At 38.1% G+C, this 23,722-nt stretch overlaps 3 protein-coding genes across 6 annotated transcripts; all 3 read left to right on the plus strand.

Moving 5' to 3' along the window:
* The first annotated feature begins 4,085 nt into the window (after window positions 1-4,085).
* LOC106096824 (troponin I, fast skeletal muscle) lies at window positions 4,086-9,478 on the plus strand. The gene is made up of 7 exons (XM_013265711.2): window positions 4,086-4,185; window positions 5,764-5,796; window positions 6,377-6,413; window positions 7,162-7,290; window positions 7,529-7,618; window positions 8,968-9,141; window positions 9,233-9,478. The coding sequence occupies exons 2-7, from the start codon at window positions 5,789-5,791 to the stop codon at window positions 9,308-9,310; spliced, it is 516 nt and encodes a 171-aa protein (XP_013121165.1). The 5' UTR covers window positions 4,086-4,185; window positions 5,764-5,788; the 3' UTR covers window positions 9,311-9,478.
* Window positions 9,479-9,703: 225 nt separating this feature from the next.
* On the plus strand, window positions 9,704-18,393 carry LOC100706087 (troponin I, fast skeletal muscle). 3 transcript variants are annotated; one of them, XR_003220926.1, is made up of 8 exons: window positions 9,704-11,859; window positions 13,674-13,706; window positions 13,840-13,879; window positions 14,005-14,133; window positions 14,220-14,309; window positions 14,423-14,596; window positions 14,681-17,180; window positions 18,357-18,393. XR_003220926.1 is itself a non-coding variant. In XM_025909094.1 (8 exons), the coding sequence occupies exons 2-8, from the start codon at window positions 11,720-11,722 to the stop codon at window positions 14,756-14,758; spliced, it is 684 nt and encodes a 227-aa protein (XP_025764879.1). In that variant the 5' UTR covers window positions 9,704-11,054; window positions 11,580-11,719; the 3' UTR covers window positions 14,759-14,811. The 3 variants fall into 3 exon arrangements, 1 of the variants encoding a protein (XP_025764879.1); XR_003220927.1 differs by having other exon boundaries at window positions 14,681-17,176; XM_025909094.1 differs by lacking the exon at window positions 18,357-18,393 and having other exon boundaries at window positions 9,704-11,054; window positions 11,580-11,859; window positions 14,681-14,811.
* LOC100706619 (troponin I, fast skeletal muscle) lies at window positions 17,072-22,528 on the plus strand. 2 transcript variants are annotated; one of them, XM_025909096.1, is made up of 7 exons: window positions 17,072-17,180; window positions 18,357-18,389; window positions 19,327-19,366; window positions 19,451-19,579; window positions 20,036-20,125; window positions 20,759-20,932; window positions 22,169-22,528. In XM_025909096.1, exons 2-7 carry the CDS (start codon window positions 18,382-18,384, stop codon window positions 22,241-22,243), a joined length of 516 nt encoding a protein of 171 aa, XP_025764881.1. In that variant the 5' UTR covers window positions 17,072-17,180; window positions 18,357-18,381; the 3' UTR covers window positions 22,244-22,528. The 2 variants fall into 2 exon arrangements, with proteins under 2 accessions (XP_025764881.1, XP_025764882.1); XM_025909097.1 differs by having other exon boundaries at window positions 17,112-17,176.
* The last annotated feature ends 1,194 nt before the right edge of the window (window positions 22,529-23,722 follow it).

Consider the following 23,722-nt stretch of genomic DNA (forward strand, 5'->3'; position numbering starts at 1 on the left):
TCAGTGAGGTGGAGTTGTTTTTACCCCCCAATGTTGGTGCATTCGTACTGTACTTTGTTTCCGGTCCTTTTCCCGCCGGCAGCCAGCACTGACCGACATGTCCAGTCTGAGAGGAAAGAAAGGAGGTTTAAAAGGAGGTCAGGCTGAAGGTGAGTGAGTTGAAGGAAAATGACACCAGACCAAACACACCTGCTGAGTGAGTTTTCCGGTCCAGTCTAAGCACTGGGCTTCTTATAGGGGTGTGAGCAGAGTGCTGGCATCATTAATCGCTCCAGGCCATTTCTCTCATCACTGCCACAAGAAGTATAAACCAAGCACCACCTGCCTGAGCCTGAAAGTCTAAAGTTATTCTAAAGAAAGAAACTGATTTAAAAAAGCATTTTTAGCACCAACGTAGTGATTTTTTTTTTTGGTTTGGTTTTTCTTCCCATTGGGACAAAGCGTTTTAGTGTGCAGCTAACACACGGCAGTTATATGCTGAAGAGGATGACCTGGCATCTGGTTTTGGCTTATGTGTATTAATATTTTTTTTTGTATATATCTCATAAAATTTTTTTACATCTGTTTTGCCCAATCAGTGATTTAGTAAATCCAACTTGTAAAATTGAAGTAGAAACAAGCAAAACATAATAAACTGTTCACACTTTCCAAATGTTATTGATGTCAGCAGTTTTGTCTGGTTGCGAGATGCCTTTAGATTCTAATGCATGGCATTTCAACACTGGGAAAGCCTTAGTGACAGGCAGTAAATCTAACTGCAAACCATCCCTGCAGGAGGCCACATGAACACAGATGGTTGATGACTCCAAGCAAACTACTACAAGCATCAGGAGCACATATCAAACTGCGTGTAAACATAAACATATAGTTATTAATACTTTCACATAGTGAGGAAAGCCAGCACGCTTCACTTGAGTTTCTAAAGTCAGCTCGAGTTGTAGGTCGTGTGTTTTCATAGAAAACATCTACCGGTCTCTGTGACGGGACCGTAAACCTGAGACCAAACGTTGCCCTTTAATGCTGCATTCCCAGCATGACTCTTCATCATCTGCACATCACTCAGACCCATCAGCACCTTCCTCCTCGGCCGTCAGCTTATAAGACTATAGTCTTATCTGCTGAACGCCTTTCGCTCTGCAGACTCTTTTACACTTGTCCGTGGGCCTGAAGTGATCGCCGGTGAAGATTTAACAAATAAAGCAATTCAGTTTGTGCTTCTGTTCCTAATGACGTGGTTTCTTTCTTTCTTTCTTTCTTTTGCTTTTATTTGATTTCCTAAAAGGCTCTTTGTAGAATTTGGTCAGTCTCACACCTCCACTAAATTTTAGAGCTTCAGTTACTAATTATTTTGTGCATTTAGAATATTTATTAAAACTCTAAAACTACAATCAGAGAATGCTGTATTGTTTTTTGTTCACATATATGTCTCCATGCATGGGACGTAAAGTACAAGTTTCATTTGCCATTGCACGATTCCAACTGCTCCTAAGCTAAAACAAAGTAGTGATTAAGTACTAAGATTTAACCAGGCTAAACAAGAGAGGTGCATGTTGGCTGTGGAAGCAAGTAAAAATGGGCAAATCTCAGCATGGAGCAATATGTGCTCTTAAAAAAGGAGGAAACTGGACAAGTGGAGGACAGAAATGTCATACCTAGAAAACTATGAACAGCATCGGAAAGTCATGTCCTTAAGAAACAGGAAAAAATACATGGCAAAGACCTGACACAGTAACTGAGAGAGTCATCTGGCCCTTCAGTTTTTTAATTGCTCATCAAAGCTTCATCAGATGGCTCTCAGTGGAAGGATGGCTGTCAAGAAGAAACAGGAAGAAAAGGCTGACTTATGCCAAATTACACAGAAATTGGACTGAAAATCTGATTAGTGAAAATGTTCAATATGTGGAGAAGAAGTCAGGAAAGAGGTACAATGACTACAGCCATACTGTATATAAAGCATGGTGGAGGCTTTGTCATGGTTCAGGGCTGCATTTCGGCCAGCTGTGTCTGTGATCATGTCAAAACTGATGGAATGAACAAAACACAAGAGCACTGTCAGATTTTGATTTGGCAGCAGTTTGATTTTTCAGCATGAGAGTGATCCCAAACACACTGCCAGTGCAGTAAAAGCACTGCTGGATAGAAAAACACACAGTGGGACACCATCAGTCATGGCTCGGCCTCCCCAGAGCCGGACTTTAATGTTACTGGAGCAGCAGGAGCATCCTGACGGCACAGGAACATCCAACGAAGAGCCCTCAATGTCCTTCAAGAAGTCTGGAGAATATTCCTGAAGGCTACTTAAAGAAATAAATAAAAGCATATTCAACCAACTTTATGGTCTTCAGATAAGAGGAGAAAAAGAAAGGGAAAAGCACAAACTGTCTAAAATATCAGTTTCTGGGTTGAAAAAGAGAGCCATCTTGAAATGCACCCAAGCACTGAGACTGAAGAATGATCTAAATTTGTTTGCTATGCCCCACCAGAATCTTTTATAGTGTATCCAGTGATGGTGAAAATGCTCAGCTTGAAGCTTTCCATCCTTGCAGCTGTATCCATCATTTGTAAATGGTCAAAAATAGCGAAGGTAAAATGCTTTGATGCGATTTTATGTCATCCAAGAAAAAAACAACCTCCATCTCAGTCTAAGACATGTAACTTGATCCACATGAAAAATCTGTCTTCACACCTACCTGAAATCATGCCTACATATATAGCACAAGTATGAATATGAGAGGCCCTTCTGCAGCCAGAGAAAGATCTGGAAGCCTTTCTGAAGGCAGAGCCATAGCTCAGATAAGAGGTCCAATATGAAACAGTATGCAGGCCAGCAAGTCATTAATGTGGTATTTATAGTCTGCAGAAATGTGAGCTTGTTAAGCACTTTGTTTGGAGCAATGTGTAAAAGTTATATCAAAGTTTTCCTGTTTGTTTGATTATTTTAAGCCACCTCCTGAACTCTGCTCGGCGCTCTTCATTCATGGCAGCGTTCAGTTTGATCGCCGGTAGAATCCCAGATAAGCTTTTCACACCTTTTTCAAGTTACGTTCAACTTAGTTTTAGCTTTTAGACTAAAACCACATCCCTTCTGTCTTTTAGGAATTGGTTTCATGTTCCTCTTCAGAAGGTACATGAAGGTAAGCCCAAACAAGAGATATCATCCCACATTAGCAATGTCTGCATCTTTATTTTGGTCCATTGAGGATTAAATTGCTTTTTTTTTTTTCATTAGCGTGAAAACCAGGCTGTAGCCTCGTCCTGCGTTCAGACAAGTCAGGCAGCTGTGGAGATGGAGGTGACAACGTGGAGACGCTGAGATTTAAGTTCATGCCAGCTTCAGAGGGTGTGTGCTTTGTGATAAATGTTCCTTCTAATTAGTGATAAAATGCTCATGTTTCCAATGTTGGCACATCCAGTTCTGACACTTTAGGACTCCTGAAGACAAAGTGACTTCTTGACTATCACATAGATATAGTTACAGTTAGATTTTGATGTAAATTACTCATAAGCATGAATTCAATGCATTTTTAGAATCTATGAATCCAAAGAGGTTTGACATATTTAACCAATCATGTTGGACCTGTAAAACTTGGTGTAGAACAGTTAGGTCAAATCTTTAAAGGACTTAAATGGAACTAAGGGGTGTTGGCTGCTTGAGAATTTGTAGTGATGTAAAAAAAACAAACAACAAAAATCACCCTTAATGATTCAAAAGTGAAAACCAGCCTGAAAAGTTTGTTTTATCTATGTATCCACAACTTATTACCAAGTTTTTGGATTTGAGCATCTTCAGTTCAGTAACAAACCAAAAATGCCTTTACTGTCCCTCTATTTCCAGCAGTCCCATGATCACCCAATGAAATGTTTGGACTCTGATAGTTTCATATCAAATGTGAATCATCATCATCCTTCTCTTCCTCCCTTTTATAGCATCCTGGTGGCACCGAGCAAAGTCCTAAAATGAAATCAGGCTCCTCCTCAATAAAGCCTGATTTATGGGGTGAAGTTGGAAGGGGTTGATGATATTTCAGGATCTTGCTGGCCGATTGGTCTGAGGATTCTGCATTTCCATAAACAGGAGCACCATATCTATATCTGATACCTTATATATATACACCCCTGGGATGATTTCTTCCCATTGCCACTGGCCACTGCTGCCCTCCTCCTGGACTTTCCGTCTCGTCGTAGGTGAGACCAGTTTCCCTATCTTCCTCCTCCTCCTCTCTCTGCATGTCTGCACAGAGCTGGTAAACGGATATGAAACCACTGCTGTGTGGAATCTTTTGGGGGAAAGCGCTAAGGTGATGAAAGTCCTGACCTCTGGGGTTTGTTAATAACTGAAGGGAAACGTGATCCAGGGTGATCTGAGGGTTGTGTGTTTGAGCAGCGCTGCAGAGGCTGAACGATGCTCTCATTTGATTTTGACTTTCTATGAAGGTTTCTACATCTTGGGCACATTTGGCAGTTTTGGAAAGTTGGGATAAAGTTTGGATGTATGAATGCAATCTGCAGAAGTCAATCTTTAGACTTAAAAAAATCTAAAGATTGACCATTGAACCATTAGATTAATTTTTTTAGAGGTTTAATTTCTTTCAGAAAGCAAAAAGAAAGCTGAGATATTTCTGCTGATTTCAAGATTAGTTTAAGAGTTTTCTTTTGCTGGAAATGCTGAAAAGCATTTTATGGAACAAATTTACTTTTCTTTCCTAAAATAATCAGAACAGTTGTTACTGCGATGTGTCTTACAGGTTAATGTTTGGGAATATCTGTTCTTTTTTCTGTATGTTTCTCTGTAAAAACAATTTTTGAAGCATTAAAAGTAAAATCAGAGTAATTTTTTATTGCATTTTGTTGTTTGAATGAGTTTTAAAGACCAGGATCTTTGCATGTGGAGCTATAAATACAAAAACTGATGGAGTTACTTTTTATGGCAAAGTTTTTCCTTAATACTTGACTTGAAAGGTTTTTAAACCTGAGCTCTGTGTCCGGGCGTTCCTACATGTTCTGAAGGAAAGAAGAAAAAAACATGGGAAAAATGAAGTTTTATGATGGATATTTGTTTCCTTTTTTTGTTTTTTATCATATAAAAACTTTTTGACTGTTTGTGCTCCACTGCTAAACATTTCTCAAGCTGTGATGCTGTGAAGTCACTCTGCTCTAAGCATCACAAAATGTAATGATTTGTTACATTTTTTTTTTAGTATATTGATGGGTAAAGCATTGAGCTGGTTCTGAGTGTTTTACAGTTTGATTTGTGGACTGGACAAATATAAAAGTGCCTTTTTTCTTCTTTTTGTTTTACAGTTTTAGAAGTTTTATAGCCTAAAACTGTAAACCTTGTTGCCTTAAATTAGCTTCTTTGTGTCATATTTCATCTGGAAAACTAAACCTGTGCGTTATTTTCATTAAAAATATCTTCTGAAACATGACTCTGGGACCGGCTGCCTTATTGAGACGGGTTTGTTATTGGGGTGTGTTTACTCGCTGGTGTTGGCCGCGAAGCCGCTGCCGCAGCACATTCTGTTGGAAAGATTCTTCTCTGGGAAAGGAATTGAAGTGTTAACTCCCCAAGGATATTTAGTTATGAACACCTGTAAAGGAGCTTATTACAGGCGTCAGTGGCCACATTTGACCCCAACCCCAAAGTTAGCTCTGTCATCACTCAGCTGCTCATCAACTGGTTGAATAGATCATATTTCATACAAAGGAGATGTCTCATATGTTTCCATCCTGATGAGTTTTTCTTCTGTTTCTTTTTCCAAACAGATTGTGAAGAAAAGAAACCGTCAACATGTCTGAGTAAGTGGTGTCTCTTCATCATACATCAGTAATTTTAGTGGAGGAAGTATTTTACTGGACTTCATTGGATCAAATGAAAATGCTGAGTTAACACTTAAAGTTAAGAACATAAGATTACTATGGATCTTACTTAGGAAGTAAAAGTTAATAGAGGAAAAAAAGGAAGGAGAAGCAAAAGAAGGAAAAGCAGGATGGAAAAAAGTGGAAAGGAAGGCAAAAATGGACAAAAAAGAAGATAAAACAGAAGAAAAGAGGATTTAGAAAAAAGGGAGGAATTAAAAAAAGGAAGAAATAACAAAAGCAGAAAAGAGAACAAAATGAGGTGAGAATGAAAAGGAAAATACAGGAAAGAGCAGAAAGAAGGAAATAAGTAAAGGAGAAAATTAGAGGAATTACAAAATCAGGGAAAAAGAATGAGGGAAGGTCAAACAGACTAAAGAAAGAAAATGATCAGAAATGAAAGTGCAAAGAAGAAAATTAGGAGGGAAAACTTAAAAAACTTTAAGGCAGTTTCTTTTACCTGTGTTTGAATTACTGCTGTGACAGTTGTGACAGAGACTGTTGTGCTCACACCTCACAGAAAAAAGATGACTTCAAGCCGCAGGCATCATCTGAAGGTATGTCGCTTGCAGTCTTGATGAGCTTTGAACTGTTTTATTACTTTAAAATGAAAGTTGGCATGTTCTCTGCATCGACTGTAAATAAAAGATGGAAGTAGACACTGTAACGTCAACTACATTAAGCAAAAGGGGTTACCTAATACTTATGTGTAGTTATTTATGAGTTAGTAACATAATATGACAATGTAGTTGAAAAGTAATCTTTCTTTATTGTCACAACAAGCAGTAGATCAGTCTTTTGTGTGCTCCCCAGCTCAGCTCAGATCAGCTGGTGGGGTTTCTGGTCTTCCAACCACCTGTTGTTAACACTTAGTTACACAGCGCCCTCTGGTGGACAGACTATGCAACATTGTTTGGATAGTTTGTTGGTTTCCTGTCCCTTTGTTATTTTTTTACATTTTTATTTATCCGTCATTATACATACATACATACTCATATACTGGCAAATAACTAATATAGGCCAATATATTATGAACCTAACCCTACTTTATTATCTTTGTACATACTGATGACGATTATAATTGACAAAATGAACTTCATGCTATATTCCAAGTGTTAAAACTAACAGATAAACCATAAACGCAACAGCAAAGTGTTTTCACAGCTCAACTGACTCAAAGACTTGTTTCCCATAGACCTCTATACAGCCAAAGGTGTTTCCTCCTGCTGAACATTTTAAAGTATGCAGGTTTAAGGGAAACTTTCACTTACTGACTGACTTACTGACTTTTTTTCTGTCCTGCAGAGTTTGATGCTGCAGATCGCGGCGAACTGGATTGAAAAGGAGAAACAGGAAATTGCAGTCTCCAAACAGAACTACGTGGCAGAGAAGTGCCCCCCTCCTGCGCTGAGTGGAGACCAGGCAACTCTCATGGTGAGAGTCGAGGCTCAACTGAAAGCTGCTGAATAGAAATCATTCTAAATATCCTTCTTTATGTTCCCTTTATTATTATTTCATTGTATGCAGATGATGGTTCTTTTTATTTGAGGATTTCAGAATTCTTGTCAGCTCTTATTTATAATATTTATTTAATGAGGATATTTGTAGCTATAATATTCTCACTAAAGACGAGTCCTAAGTAACAAAACATTGCATGTGTCTGTTGGTTCAGGAAACCTGCAAAAAGTTGCACGCCCTCATCGACAAAATTGATGAAGAGAGGTACGACCTGCAGATCAAAGTGGGCAAGACTGATAAAGAGGTACACTTCCACCTGCTCTGCAGAATAGACTGACAGCTTTTCACATCCACACAATGTGTTAATCTTGAAATGACCCGGTATGATATAGTTGCAAACAAAACAGGAAGGCAGCGTTGTTGTTCTCTCACCTTCGTTCATGCGCAAGATTTGCACAAGAGTTAGCATCAAGTACAAAGGTTAGTTGTAATACCAGCAACTGTAATAGGGTTGGTAAGATTAGAACAGGGCTACTGTATTAAAAGCCTATTTGAAGCAGAGTATTAAAGACAATATTAATTTTAATCTGTTCAGCTGCAGCTGTGATGGTGTTTAATGTTCTGAGAGCCAATAGAGACGAAATATAAAGAACAAATTGAACTCGATGTTTGATCTACATACAAATTTGAATTTCAACAAATATAAATAGATGTCCCATATTAGTATCATAAATTAAAATAATAATAATAAAGTTGCACCTGAAAATCAATATTTCTTTCCATTTGTCAAATATGTTATTTTCTTTAGAATTGACCAATCTGTGTTTTTAAAAAAAAATATCTATTAGTCTGAAATCTAGAACATTACCTCCTACGGAGCACGTTAGATTTGCGGTGTAAGTTACCATGGTGATGTACCCCAGGAAGTGAAAGTAATACTAAAAACCAAGTTTAATCCTGAAGTTATCTGGATAAGCACAAATCATTTTATATCATTCAGTTTTTGCACGAATTCTTGCCCCTGTTTCACTTGTATGTGCTCTGACTTTCTCTTTGTGCTCTGACCATCATTTCCTCCACACAATGTCTGCTTTATTCTTGATATTTCCTACAATGTAGTTGCATGATGTGTCCATTTTATGAGTGAAGCAGCGTTTGAGAGATTTCTCATTAATACTGATTAACAGAGCGTTTTATTTTTAACATTCAAATATAATTAATAAAGTAACAAAAAAATACATTGACGAAATTTGCTGGAAATTATTGTCGCACCCAGGAATTAAATTTCACTCGATGTTAACACTTTATTTACTTATCTGCATTTGATTTATTTTGTACATAATTCAATTAATTAATATTCATATTCAAAAGTTGTTGCAAATTCTTGACAGAGCCGGAGATATTTGTGTTTTCAGCGAATTAAAATAAATATATAAATGAATCAGACATTCTGGAAGTAGTAGTAGTTTAGTTTTCATAAGCAGAGCCCCTCCTACACTGCTGATGTGATAAACTCACATTACAGATCAAACACCCATGTAGGGTGCATGCAAAATGTAAAGCGTTTTCAGCGTTTTGCTGCTGGTTCTAAATGCGTTCCCATTGCTCTGCTTTCGACTCGGTTTCACCTTTAAACTGCTTGGTCGCTCGTAGATCGACGACCTGAAAATCAAAGTGGTCGACCTGGCTGGCGTGAAGAAGCCCGCTCTGAAGAAAGTGCGCATGTCCGCCGATGCCATGCTGAAAGCTCTGCTGGGCTCCAAACACACAGTTAACCTGGACCTGAGGGCCAACCTGAAGCAGGTCAAGAAGGAGGTGAAAGAGGAGGTGAGTGTTTGCATTTAATAATTTAATTTAAGATTAATTTAGGGGGCTAGAAAGTCTTGACTGTCTCTGGCTGTCACTGTTTTTCCTGCAGCCTGCAGAAGCGGTGGGCGACTGGCGTAAGAACATTGAGGACAAGGCTGACAGGAAGAAGATGTTCGAGGCCTCCTAAAGAACTGCTCGCTGCTCTTGTAGCTGTTCTGGGATGTTAGCACTTTTTCTGGCATTGCACACTGAATTGAAAAACCCATTTTCCCATTAAATTTGTAAGTTTCAGCCTGCTTTGTTATTGTACATTTGTATAACTGTATTCAAAGGGAAAAAGCTGCTTAAACTTTTATTTGTCAGTGTAACTTCCTGTTTCTGTCTGTACTGATGTTCACTTTTAGCAACTTCCTGCTCCTAGACTTTTTGTAATAAATGTATTTAATTTCCTACCCCTGCTGTCGTTGGATATTTTGTCTTTGACTCAGTGATGCACAACACTGCAAACTGAGTGCACAGCGCACTGTGATCAAACTTTACAGTGCTGAGCTTGTATTTCTGTGTTTTTGTCCATGATTAAAGCAAACTTTTTTTCTGTAATGACGACATGTTGAAGTGAAGTTTTACATAAAAAAAAAGTTTAAAAATTGAAAACAAGAACTTGCAGCTGATTGTTAACGAGTTCTGTTTGAAGGTGCTGTTTGTAGTGCTGTGCATGTCAGTGAGGGACAAGACACAATATCCATCATACGGCATCATTAGTGTAGCAGTCACGTCGACTACTTGCAATTGGAAAAGCCATTTATCACTATATAGAAGGAGTTATTGTGCTTTCAGGGAGCTGTGAAAAGTGAACTTTATCTTGTCCTTTTGTAATTCACACTTCATAGGTTTTAGAAAATACAGGCCCCTCCCCCTGTATATAGAGATGGACAGTGGATCTACGCTGGGTGGATTAGGGCCCTTCTATGTTCAAAGGAGTAACCTAGAATCACACACTTTGCAATACTGAATTGATTTTATCAGACAACAGCTTCATTGTTAAAAACAGATATGCAAACTTTAGTGAATGCTCTACACTTATCATATATTAGATAAAACCTCTGTGTGACCATTTTTAGATACAGTCTACAAAAAGTGACAAAAAGACAATATAACAATATTTAAAAAAAATCAGTTCTGGAATTGAAACATTAAAATTCATAATTTTTTTTTATACATCTGAACATTACACCATAGAACTGCATACACATTTATAATACAGGAATACTTCAAAGCTTCCCTTTTGTATATATATGTTTATTCTTAATTATTACTATATATATATACTCCTCAGTCAGCCATGAATGCTGCTTATAAATATTCAGTATGGCTCTTTAAATAAACAGTTAAGTTTAAGTCACATCTGAGATTTTTCTCAGATCTCCAGTAACATGATGAAGAACAGATAATACACACCTCTGACCACACGGGGTCAGCAGAGGATTTCCTGCACTGGACTTCTTTAAATATTTCTATCTGTAGTCCTCTGCAAACGCCATCAACTCATAAAAATGTATCCAGGCAAAATGTTTCAAATAAAAGTAAAATTAAGATTTTCAGTCTATCAAAGCAGATCTGGGAGGACTGATCCATGACTTCTGAAACACTTGAGTTTGGCTTTGGTTTTTTGGCTATGATGCTAACTGACTGAACAGGATGGGTAACTTCCTGCTGTTTTTTTTAAAGACATTCTTTGTTTTTGTTTTTTTACTAAAAATGTTGGATTTTTGTGTTGATTACAAAACCACAATCAAATGGACATTTTCAGGTGAGTCACAGTTTTTATTATATTTATCTCTCTTTGCCTTTCATGTGAAAATTGTCACTGTTTCTATTTATTGCAGTTTCTAAAATTTCTCTCTTTTATTTTCAGTTGCTGTCAATCTAACGTGAGTATTTCAAAAATGTAAAAAACAAGTTATATATATTTATAATGTCTGCATCCAGAAGTTCATACCACAGCAGCAGACACTGTGGATCACAGAAGTTCTGATTTTATTTTGGAGCATGTTTCTGCACAAATCTCTGAATTATTAAAGCTAAGCACTCCTAATGACAAAGGGTGTATGTGCAGTTTAAGTGCAATCTTTCATTTTGTAGATAATTGCAAAAAACGTCCAGAATCTCTGATATATCCGACATATACATCACACCAAACTGCTTAAACATAGTGAAGGTTGAAGCCCGTGTGGACAGACTCCATGTCAAATATTTAATGCTTTAATCTGATGCCCAAAATAAATGTTTGGGTTTTTTTTTAAATTTATCTCTTTGCATCCCCTCGGTTTTGATTTCTTGACATTGTCACAGCTGTTTTTGCAGATTTTTGAATGCCCTAAACTAGAAATTATCCCAAACTTTAAGTCATATTAAGTATGATTTAAGTCTCGTCATTTCCTTATCTCCCTGTGCAGAGTGCCTCATGTCCAGCTGTCAGCCTGACCTGTCCCAAGGAGGACTGCTGACCGCCTTGGATTGACTATTTATGAGGTGACTGGTCAAAGGATGAAGGCATTTCAGGAGCTGATTGGCCTGGTCGGTCTCAGGGTTCCTCATGGCCATAAAAGTTGAACAGCCAAACCCCCGTCCAAGCCCATATATACCCCACAGAGTTAACTTTTTAATCAGTGACTCCCTCACTGCGTCCCAGCCCTTCAGCCAGTCTCTGCAGGCCTCCTCATCATCACTTTGTAGGTGAGAAACTCTTTTACTTAATGCTGAATGTGAAGGTGATCCTCACAGGAAATAGAATTTAGTGAGTCTGGTGCAGATTAATCTTATAACAGCTTGAAAAACCTGCAATATATAAATCTTGAATGAATGTATTCAATAAGAAAATTATTATGTACAGAATTACCTAAATTACTGAATTTATCAATCATAACTGAGGTAGTAAGTAAAGTTTTCATATTTTTTGGAGGTTTCCGGTTTATATATTATGGTTTTTCCATCCTGCACCCTTACATTATGTTGTGCAATGGTCTCAAAAATCTCTATAAAACTACTGTAAGATTAAAAAAAACAAACTAGATTTCCATATTTATAAATAAACAAGAAACTGATTTATTATTTCAAAAATGTGTTTTCCAAAGTGGTTCAAAGACATTTCTATCTCGTTTTTACACTGAACATCACACTTAACTCGTGATTAATGCACATATAGTTTTATTCAACTGCATTAGAATCTGCAAATAAATTGACTCAAACAGTTATCAGCCTGCGGGGTCAAAGAAAAGAAAAATCAGATGGTGCAAGACCGTCGTTATCTTTCCGGCACATCCACCTGAGCTCACCTGAAAGGCAAAAGTAAAGAGAAAATGTCGCTACACAGAGTTAATGAGTGATTTTCACTGCCAGTAAAATAATTAGTCAAATGTGAAAATGAATGAACAACACGTGTAAAAGCCTGCAGCAGTCTGATTCAGGTGTTGTCCTAAAGTTAATGAGCTGTGATCAAATGACAGAAAATATGAATTGAATTATTTTTTTTAATAGTTTGATAATTTCACATCTCAGTGCTGTCCCTTTGGATTGCATTCCTCTCCGACATGTGATGGTTGACCTTTGACACTGAGCCAGGATTAGCAGTGGCCCAGCTGGCACAAGATTCACCCTGAAGTTTCTATTCTTAAATGACCAAAAATGCACAAACCTCCTGTGGAGGCTGTCGGGGGAAGTTTCCAGAGGGAGATATCAGAAAAAGAGCAGAACAAAACTGAACTTTAAGAGTATTTGTGATGTACTTATTCTTTTAAACGCATATTTCTACGCCTAGTACCAGCATACAAGTTGCAATTTATTAGCAAATCTAAATTTAGAAAAGCATGGCTTGTATGTCATTGTCCAGATAACAGAGTCCTGTGAAAAAACTAAGTACATCCCACTATTCAGCCTGTAAAACAATCTTTGGTAACTGACAGGCACCCAAACCTCAGCTCACTCTCTGGGCAGTGTTTACTTTTTTGGGAATATTGTTGTTTTTCGTTCACATTCATTTTGTTTTCTTTATTCTTTTTAAATCTACTTTATGGAGTTTGTAGTGCAGTAAAAAATAAAGACGAGGCCGATGTGAAATGTGTAAAGGCGAGGTCAGAGGTGACGTGATGTTTGGATGCAAACTATAATTGGAATAGATTTAGAATTCCCATATTTCATTCCCTATATTCCTAATGCTGTCAGTACAAACAAAGGCAGCAGAAAATGTTGTTTTACACAGCTCTACATAGGATTATTATCACTTTGATCTTCAGATCAATCTATTGACCTTGAAGAAGAGGTTAGAGGTCATATGTGGTGTGATATTTAAGATTTTTATATGGTATGGTACACACCAGGCATGTATGAAGATATAAGGCTTTTTGTCATGTTTCAATTGTCCACAGTTAACACATGACCTCCTTGGTGGAGGTAATAAATTAATTGAATTTACTGAATGTATTCTTCTTTTACTTACATTGTCTCAAATCTTTGATTTCATTTTCTTCTTTATTTTTTCCGATTATTACCAGAGTCAGAAACCTGAAGGAAGCCACAATGTCTGAGTGAGTATATGTTTATTCTGTGTAAAACACTTTGAAAGAGCCAATCAGGACATCACATTCAGCATTTTCTGAAGAGTTTACATCAGAATACTTGAATTTTGTTTTAAATATGTCACATCTTTATGAATTAAAGGGGAAAGAAGATGACGTCAAGCCGCAGGCATCATCTCAAGGTAAGACTCAGTTAAAATTATCAGCGCTGCATCTAAGTGGCCCCAAAAGTAAATGAAGCAAATCGAGAACAACAGTACAACGTACAGCAGTAATAATGTGGAATCTCTGTGTCGTCCTCTTTCAGAGTTTAATGCTGCAAATCGCTGCTAACTTGCTCGAGCAGGAAGCTGATGAAATCATTGCCACCAAAGAAGCTTACCTCGCAGAGAACTGTGCCGCCCTCGACCTGAGCGGAGACCAGGCAGCTCTGATGGTAAAAACATCAGCCTATAACCTCACTCTGACATGATGGCCTGATTATATGACAACAACTGTATCTGGGGTTTTTTTTCTCGACAGGACGTCTGCAAAAAGCTGCATCAGGCCATTGATAAGATTGATGAGGAGAGATACGACACCCAGGTCAAGGTGGAAAAGGCCAACAAAGAGGTGGAGTTTATGTGCATCTGTCTTCCTTTTAGCTGATTTTTTGCTGCGGTATACTGCATGGGTCTGTGTTTATCTGCTCAGTTCAGCCTTTGAGCCTCTCCTTTTGACTTCAGATCAATGAACTGAAGATGAAGGTCATCGAGCTGGCCGGAGTGAAGAAACCTGCCCTGAAGAAAGTGCGTATGAGTGCCGACGCCATGCTTAAAGCTCTTCTGGGCTCCAAACACACGGTAAACATGGACCTCAGGGCCAACCTGAAGCAGGTCAAGAAGGAGGTGAAGGAGGAGGTGGGTGTTTGCAGGCTGGTTGTTTTTAAGAGAGCTAAAAACCGTTAACTGTCGCTGATGGTGGGCTGTGTTTGTGTCCTACAGCCTGCGGAGGTGGTGGGCGACTGGCGCAAGAACATTGAAGACAAGGCTGACAGGAAGAAGATGTTTGAGACCTCTTAAAGACTTTCTCATCCAACTTCTGTTTTGCTCATTCTGGGATGTTACAGCTCTTTATCACTGTTACCTCTGATCTCTTACGTGGAATTGGAAAAGCTCATGCAATTAAATGTTCTTTTTGGAATAAGGCAATGCTGTGAAGCTGCACTTTTTCAAGGCGGTCTCTTTTTTTATTTTAACGGCTAACTTAAGTTGGGCTAATTTATACAGGCTGTTGTACATTCACTTACTCCTAAGTTCAATCAGGTTCAATCAGAAATTGAAACCAGAAGAAACTTCTTTCCAGGTGTAATACGACTTTAACATAACTTACATTTCCAAATAGGCAGTTGGAAAACTCAGATGTGTTGTGCTGATGTTGAACCACCAGATGTCAGCAGAGAGCATTCTCATCCTTTATTTGCTGGCTCCGTTTTCTTCTTTTACATCTTCTCTTTTTAGTTTGAGTCCTAGAAGATGGCTTTTGCTGCCAGATTTTTTTCATCATATGTGGAATTTATTGATCAATCTTTTGTGATCAAATCGCATTTTAACCAGTAAAGCTGCAGCCACACAGAGCTCTACAAATGGTGAGTGCAGTTTTACTCTTTTGACCTGCATCACTCTTTGTTTAACCACTGCATGACATTTGTCTTCATTTCTTACAATATTTACAGTTTTTATGTTAAATAACTCATGTTGTATGTCTCATATAAATTAAGTAGGGATTTCCCAACATATTTGGTGTATCTGGTACGTTTAGATATCTTTACATTTGTAAATGTCATGTTTGAGAGGGGGAAAAGCTAACAACGGTTGTGTTATACATCAGAAATTGATTTTTTCTAAACTTTAAAATGTTGCTCTTTTGATTTAAAGTTCAAAGGAAGAATGCAGTTAATCAAACTGATTTCAGCTTCTAATAACAATAAATCAACAATAATAACAATAAGTCATCCTCAGTGCATTCGTGATTGGTCAAGTTCAATTCCCTGTTTTACTTTCACTTTCCTGATTCCCTCTCATAGGCAGCGACCTGCTGTGATGAATTTCAAACCTAATGTGCATTTAAAAAAAAATAATCAAATACTACTATTTGGACAGTCAAAACAAAACTGAACTTTTATCACATTCATATTTAAATATTAGTGCTTATTAATGTACTTATTATAATTAGCAGCACAATGTAGTACATTAGTTTTATATTGGTGTTGCATCTGTATGTGGTAACCATAAATAATATAAATATTAAGACACATTTTTCTTAAACTGAAGTAGTCTGCTGTAAAAAGTTACTGTCAAATATTATTTCAGTGTTAGGAAAATAATATGGTTATTTTATTTATTTATTTATTTATTTTATTTGTAATGTAATCCACCAAAAACTGAAGGAAGGAAATTTTCTTCCAATATCTGTCTGCAACCAAAGAGAAAAAAGCCAAAATGATGCCAAATTTGTTGTTTTGCTTCAAAATAGCTGTTTATACGTTTTAACTTACATTTTAATTTGTTTCAATTAAATATTAGATTTTTATTTAAGACTTTTTTGTAATTTTACAAAATATATGTTCAAATATCAAAATGACCATCAGCATTGTTGCTTAAAGCTCATAAAACTTGTGAGTATCAAACTATTTTCTTAAGTTGGAATTTGTTCGATGCCATTTCGTCATATTTAGCTTTGTTGCAGTTTTTGTTTGTGTTTTAATATTTTGTATTTGGCACACTGACTCTGACAGTGGTGTGGAACAAAATCCACAGCCCTCTCTGCTCAAAGAGCAGATTTTAAGTTGTACTGGCTGTACGTTTTTATGATTTGATTTTGTGTTTAGTCTCTTAATGTTCACCATGTCACCGGTGACCCATCGAGGGTGATGGTTCTTTTTGTTTTGCTACATTCATACAGTTTATAGGGACATTTTCAGAAATTAAAGGATGTTACCTTCAAATTTTAAAAATGTTAATGCTCAATGATCACTGATGTCCTGTCTTAACCTTGGCCGAGACAGGACATCAGTGATCTGGTGTGTATGAAGAGGTAACTTGGTGCTTTTAACTACAGCTGAACTTGATTGTGTCTAAGAGCTTCACATGCTGTCCTCAGAGCTCAGTGGGAATCAGTGAGATTTAATTATGTCAGCCACTCCACTTGACTGTTGTGTGACAATTGCTTCATCCCTCTGCTGGCCGGTTGGTTGGGAACCTGATAGCGTCTGTCCAGCCTCCCGTCCAGGGAGGCGACTTCCTCCAGTAGAAATTTACGAGGTTCCTTGTGGTATTTCTGGAGCCTGATGACCCATTGGTCTGAAGTAGCTCTGCTACCATAAAGAGGGCTGGCTTTCCCGCTGAGCCAGCACTTCATAGCCTATATACTCTGTTTAATCTTTACTGTTTCAGACTTAGTGGGGTCTCCCTCCCTGTTCTTCTTCCTCATCTTGCTCAGTAGGTGAGAGTTTCTCCTGTAGCTTCACTCACTGTCAGGGAACAATACAGAGAGGGCTGCTCAAGAGGTGGGGCATCCGGGTGTTCTGGAGAGGCTTTTTAAGCGCGAAGGACTAATTTTTTTCTTTTTAAAGATGTTGCTGCAGATGTGACCTCTGACCTCTGATGCTGTGTTTAGAGAGAGAGAAGGAGCAGTTAGCTGGAGCTGAGACTTACGATGGCTATTCAGACAGTGGACGATACTGGACATGCAGACGGGTTAAAATGTGGATTTTGGTGTTGCAGAGCTTTTATTGATGTTTGCTTTGCAGTTTGCACGCTGTAGAGGAAACTGTCACGATTTGATGTTTGAAACAATGTTTGAAGATGCACTTGTTTTACCACTTTAGCTTAAATCTGCACATAGATTTGGTTGGAGTTTTTGGATATTATAGACCAGTCATTCCTCAAATCATTTATAGATCATATCAAATCAGGATAGATCATATAGATCATACCATCATGAAAAAAATAGAGAAAATGGTTTGATTTAGAGGTGAAGAAGAGTCGTTTCCCTGCATGCATGTTCTACTGACCAAGTTTAAGGAAAGTGTCATGTTTTTCTATAATCAGTCCTAAATGATTTGATTCTTTCTAATGCATCTCTGAGCTAAATTAATGACTCTTAGCTCGCAGGACTCAGTTTGTGTCTTTTAGGTTGGGCTTTGAAAGCGAGGATTTGTATTTTGATGATGGATGCAGACTTTATTTGTTATATGTCTTTTAAAAAGCCTCATTCTCCAGATGGTGACCTGAGCACACACTTTGGTGCCTGGCATGGCTGCAGGATGTTGGAATCTGTTAGCTGCTCTCGCTGCGCACCCGCTGCCACACTCGATTCATCTGCTGGTGACATTTAGTGCTCAGATTGTTGGCTCGCTCCAACAACTTCAATTCCAGGCAGAAATGTCTTCAGAGGGGACAAGCGCTCCCGGGCGCCTGACCCTGCCTGTCCAAAATTAGCTGGTTTGTGGCAGTGTGATTTTCCATGATAGTAAAGCGCATCGTGTTTCTCACTGGAGGTCAAAGGGCACCTGATCAATAACAGGCGTGTCCAGCTGAGCTGTGAGTCAGACAGAGTCAGGGTTCTGTTACTTTTCACTCCTCGCATTTGACTGACGAGTGTTTTCTGTCTCTGCAGGGTTTGAAGATCACAAACAGCCAAAATGACTGAGTGAGCACTGTTTTACTTTTTTCATTTTCTCCCTATTTGCTTGCCTTCGATCTTTTTTTCCAAGTCTTCCCGTTCTTCTGTATTTCTCCTCCTTCTTCTTCCTCCTCTTCTTTACCTCCTCATGTCTCTCCCCCATCTTCTTCTTTTCTTGCTCCTGCTTCTGGTTCACCTTTTACTTTATGATGATTGCACATGAAGCACTTTAGACTTAGAGAAACAGCATTTATCAGTGAGAGGTGCTGACAGGTGGATTTGTATTGTCAGGTTTGCTGTGTGGTAGACGGGTTTAGGACCCAAACACAGGACTCCACAGACAAAATGTAAACTCCAAAAGCAGCTTTATTGCAGAACTTCAGAAATTAGCCACGAAACACACGAGGCGCACAGCTTAAGGGAGAACATGACAAAAGGCAAGGGACGACTGAGACAATATATACACACGGAGGATAACGAGGGAACAAGCCAACTGAACATGACACACACAGGACAAGGGACTATCAAAATAAAACAGGAACTACCTAACCGTGAGACCTGGACAAAGACATATGAGCTTGATACAGAAACACAAGTGAAGCAGGAAAAAAATGTGATAAATTAACCAGTCTGAAACCAAGAAATGCTGCAGTACCACCAGAATGTATGAAACCAGAACACAAACTACTCTGAGACAAACTCTAGGTCAGCTGCTCGCACTTGGAACTGAAACCAGTAGAGAATAATGTGACAAAGATTATCACAAACAAAAAGCTAAAGAAAACTCAAGACAAACTCCCAACCCTGGGTCAGTGATCCATGACATCTATAGCTTCGCGCAGAAGCAGATTTTGTAGACAAAGAAAAGTATGGCGTAAAATAAGGAACTGATTTACCAGAATGCAGAAAAATCACAGTTGGTCATTTCAGCCCTGATGGTAATTTTCTAATCTCTGTCTCACAGGGGAAAGAAAATGACATCCAGCCGCAGGCATCATTTGAAGGTGAGACTTAAACCTTCTGTTTTCTAAAACCTTTGAATTTTTGGAGGCTCTCTCTTCACTTTGCATATTTTTGTCTCCCTGCAGAGTTTGATGCTGCACATCGCCGCCAACTGGATCGAGCAGGAGAAGAAAGACATCGCAGCAACAAAGGAGGCCTATTTGGCTGAGAACTGCCCACCTCCTGACCTCAGCGGAGACATGGCTGCCCTCACGGTTAGAGCAAAACTGTGTCATATGCTTACACTTTCTTATGACCACAAGAAAACATCGGGGAGTTTTCCTCATTGTAGTGGAGCAGGTGTAAAAAGTTGAGTTTAGGACATCAGAGGAAGGTGAAACGTTTGTGTTATGAGCTGGTTAAATCTTACATTCCATTACATGTCCATGATTAAAAGGCTGTGAATATTTTCTAAGCAGTTATGTGACCTTATTTTACATTCACTTAGAGCTGAAATGCATCATTTTCAAAATAAAAGTATGTTAATGCAATGTACTGATGCCAACCATTTATTTCTTACAAGGCCATGTTTTAGCTAGAAACCACATCTATGAGAAAAAAGAGAAATAAACACAAAATATATAAAAAAATAGAGGAATTCAGATAAAAACCTCCAAATTGAACGTCCATGCTGACTGCTAATGAAAAGCGTTCGTTCTGCACTTTAAAAGGACGCCTGCAAGAAGCTCCACGCCGCCATTGATAAGGTCGACGAGTCGAGGTACGACACCGAGATCAAAGTGCTGAAAGCCGACAAAGAGGTGAGAGTCTGAGCAAGATTATGGAAAACTCACTTTACTTTTAGATGTTTTTAATCTTAATGTCATCGTGTGTGCATGCCTTATTTCCAGATCCAGTCGTTTTGATCATTCTCAGCTGGGTAGGTGTAGATTTCAGTGCTAAATATCAGAATCAGAGGCTCTAACACTACTGATTGACGACTGCCGCTGACAGTGAGCAGGTCTTTTTTATTCAAAAAGTATGACTTGTAATTATTATAATGCATGTTGAAAGGGAACTGGATAAGTATGAAAGAACTGGAAGGAAAAAGGAGGCGTAGGTTTGATATGAGGGCATTTTTGATTTTCATAAAAGTCTGAAATTCAGTAAGCTGTGTGCTGCTGGAACACGTTTCATGTGTTTAAAATGGTTTTTATTTTCTTAGCTGCTAAATCACTTCAGGACTGTAGGGGGCAGAAGTCCGTCCCTCTGTTCATAGGGTGATAGTTACAGCTAGGACAGGTCGCCAGTCCATCACAGAGAGACACATAACCATTCACACTCACGTTCACACCAGCTTAGAAACCTGGATGTCTTTGGAGTGTGGGAGGAAGCCGGAGTACCTGCGGCTCTGACTGGCTGCCACCTTTTAACGAACGATTCTCGACCTCCAGATTGAGGATCTGAAGCTGAAGGTGATCGACCTGGCTGGAGTGAAGAAACCCGCCCTGAAGAAAGTGCGCATGTCAGCAGACGCCATGCTGCAGGCTCTGCTGGGCTCCAAACACAAGGTGACCATGGACCTGAGGGCCAACCTGAAGCAGGTCAAGAAGGAGGTGAAAGAGGAGGTGAGACACGAGGTTTTCACAGTAAGGAAAGAGGCTTGTCTCATCATCACTGTGTGCGACTGCTGGAGCTTAAACAACTTCTGGACCAAATTCATTGAAAGAAAGAGAGCGTAGCCACGTGTTAGGAACTGATCTGAGGTGAACGCTGATTCAGCAGGTTTGCAGATCTTCTCTCCGTCATTATCACGCCTCACATTTGGCCCAGAAGCGCAATACAGTGGAAATATCCACTAATCTCGAGTATAAATAATAAAATTATTTATTTAAATGAAATAATTTAATTATTACCTAAATTTAAACATTTTCCCTTTCTTCTCTAAATCTGTGAAAGCAGATTTCTGCTAGATAAAATAAATAAATAAATAACTAAAATGACAGTTGATCAATATTTTGCAATAATTGAAACAGTTATTTGAAGAGCACGTCTAAAAAAAAGTTAGACTCAACAAATTTGAAAATGAAATAGAAAATACTGAGATATAAAATCACTAAATTACCTTGACACAGTGAAGTCAGAGTAACTGGATGAAAATAGATAAAAGTTTCTCAGGAGGATGTGGAGTAAAATACATGCGTGTAAAATCAAACATGCAGAGCTGTTGTGACAGCTGTGGTGACTCTGTGTGAACAAGCCAGCAGCTGAAAGCAAGTTTGCAAACCACTAATAATAATATTTTCATTTTAATTCTAATTTAATAAAAAAATGACAAAAACTAACAATGCACATAAAAAATGAAATAAAAATACTGCACATCAGCTGTGAAGTTAGGCATTACATGTGAACAGTTATGGAGATAAAAATGAAAACATAGAGGCCTAAACATTCAAATATTGTACAAATTAGTATTTCTCTTAAACTACATTTAGTAAAAATTTTATTTTCATTTTTATTATCGCACATGTTTTCATCTATGCACAGCTATCATTTGGGAGAAGACTGCATTGAGTCAGGCAAGCCTCAGGCACAAGTGTAAATGGCTGTGGCTCTGTTATTATAGTTTTAGATTTTCTAATTAGTTTTATTTATTTATTTTGTTTTGGAATTTTATTTTGAAGTCAGTTTAGTTTCATTTAGTTTCCAGATCAGTTTAGTTTTTATTGTTTGACATATTTTGCCTTATTTCAGTTACTTCAACCAAGGAGGTTAAACGTTAAAGGTTCAAGTATAAAATATAAAAAATATAAAATGCTTGGTCTCAGTTTGAGGTGTTGACGAGTTCTCCTCATTCTTTCCAGCCTGCAGACGTTGGCGACTGGCGTAAAAACATCGAGGACAAAGCCGACAGGAAGAAGATGTTCGAGAGCTCCTAAAAGCCTCCTGGATCGGCGGAGATGGCGGAGGGCGGCGGGGGCGTTTAAGATTGAGGTCTGAGTGACTGAAGGTGTCTCTGGGTCTCGTCTGGACCCTCAGGGACAGTTTCTTGATGATTTTTTTGGCTGTTTTTGTGACACTGTCACCCCCGCACGTCAGAGAGACTGAACCAAAACAAAGTGAAATTAACTTTGTCTGCAGTTAAAACATCTGTCAGAGAAACATCAGTTCAAAATGTACAGCTTTTCATGGAATCGTTAGCAATAAAAGTTTTGAAATAAGGATTAATTTGTTGCTACTTTTATCCACCTGGTAACACTTTAATGCGCTTCAAATTGATTCTTCAACATTTTCACACTGACGCTTCAAAGAAATTCAATTTTTCACAAATTTATTAGAAAAAAAAACATTTAGAGGACCTGGGCTCGTTCTGAAAGAGGAAAACTAATTTTCAGGTGAGAGAAGAGATTCTCTTACGTGACTTTTCCAGTCTGCAGTATAAAGACTATAAAACTGATAGTTAAGTCTGATAGTTAAGAGAGCAAACAATGAAACCTGTGTAAATGATACTTCTTTTTAAAAAGTAATTACATTTCTAAATGCACAATAACATTTACAAAAGCTCAAGCAGTTTTTGCTGTTGAACCCCAAACATCATGTTTTCAGAGCAAGCAAAAAAAAAATCAATTTTAGATATTTTCCGCTCAGATAGCAACGATTCAACCACCTTGACCTCTTAGTTTTCAAACAGTTTCTGCACGTAAAGAAAAAACATCTGATTCCAAACAGTTTAGACTTTAGACTTCTGAGATTTTTAAAGTAAGCTCATCTTACCCTGTTGCAAGTAAAAAATCATGTTGCAGAAATGTTCATATGTTGGAAGGATTTCCACGTTTTTATTTTTGAACTATCTTAGCGTAGCTTTGTGTAATTTGTGGCTCAAAATAATCCTTCTTTAAATTAAGCTGGGCTTGGTGTACCCTCTCATTTTAGGAACTTTCTTCTGATTGGCTGTGAATCTCAAACAAAAGCTTTGATCAGCAGGTGGGCGGCGCTTTTTTGGTCAAAGGCAGAGCTTTGTGATGACCCTGTTAGGGTTAGCCAAGCTTAATGACATCATTTGGAGCCAATAATAGACATTTGTTTTGTAAACCTGGGTGTTCAGAGGAATCTGCAGCCCAAACTTTAAAACACATATATATACGCTGTCCTCGATATTTGACATTTTGGCCACTTGTCATAGAAAAATTCAAATTAAATAATTAAACAAAATACATAAAACAGGAAAGAAGGAAACGCATAATAAGTTAACTTTGGGTTTTACAGAAAAGCTGAAGATTTCCATTTGTTGTGATGCCGCAGGGCTTGAAAATACTCCTTTTGAGTTAAAGATCAAAACATATATTAAATCTGTTCAAAGCCTTCTGAAGACATAAAAAGCTTTCTGTTCATGCTCCTTTAAGTTTATTCCATATACA

Source organism: Oreochromis niloticus, linkage group LG7 (assembly GCF_001858045.2).
Source record: "Oreochromis niloticus isolate F11D_XX linkage group LG7, O_niloticus_UMD_NMBU, whole genome shotgun sequence".
Lineage (NCBI taxonomy): Eukaryota > Metazoa > Chordata > Actinopteri > Cichliformes > Cichlidae > Oreochromis > Oreochromis niloticus.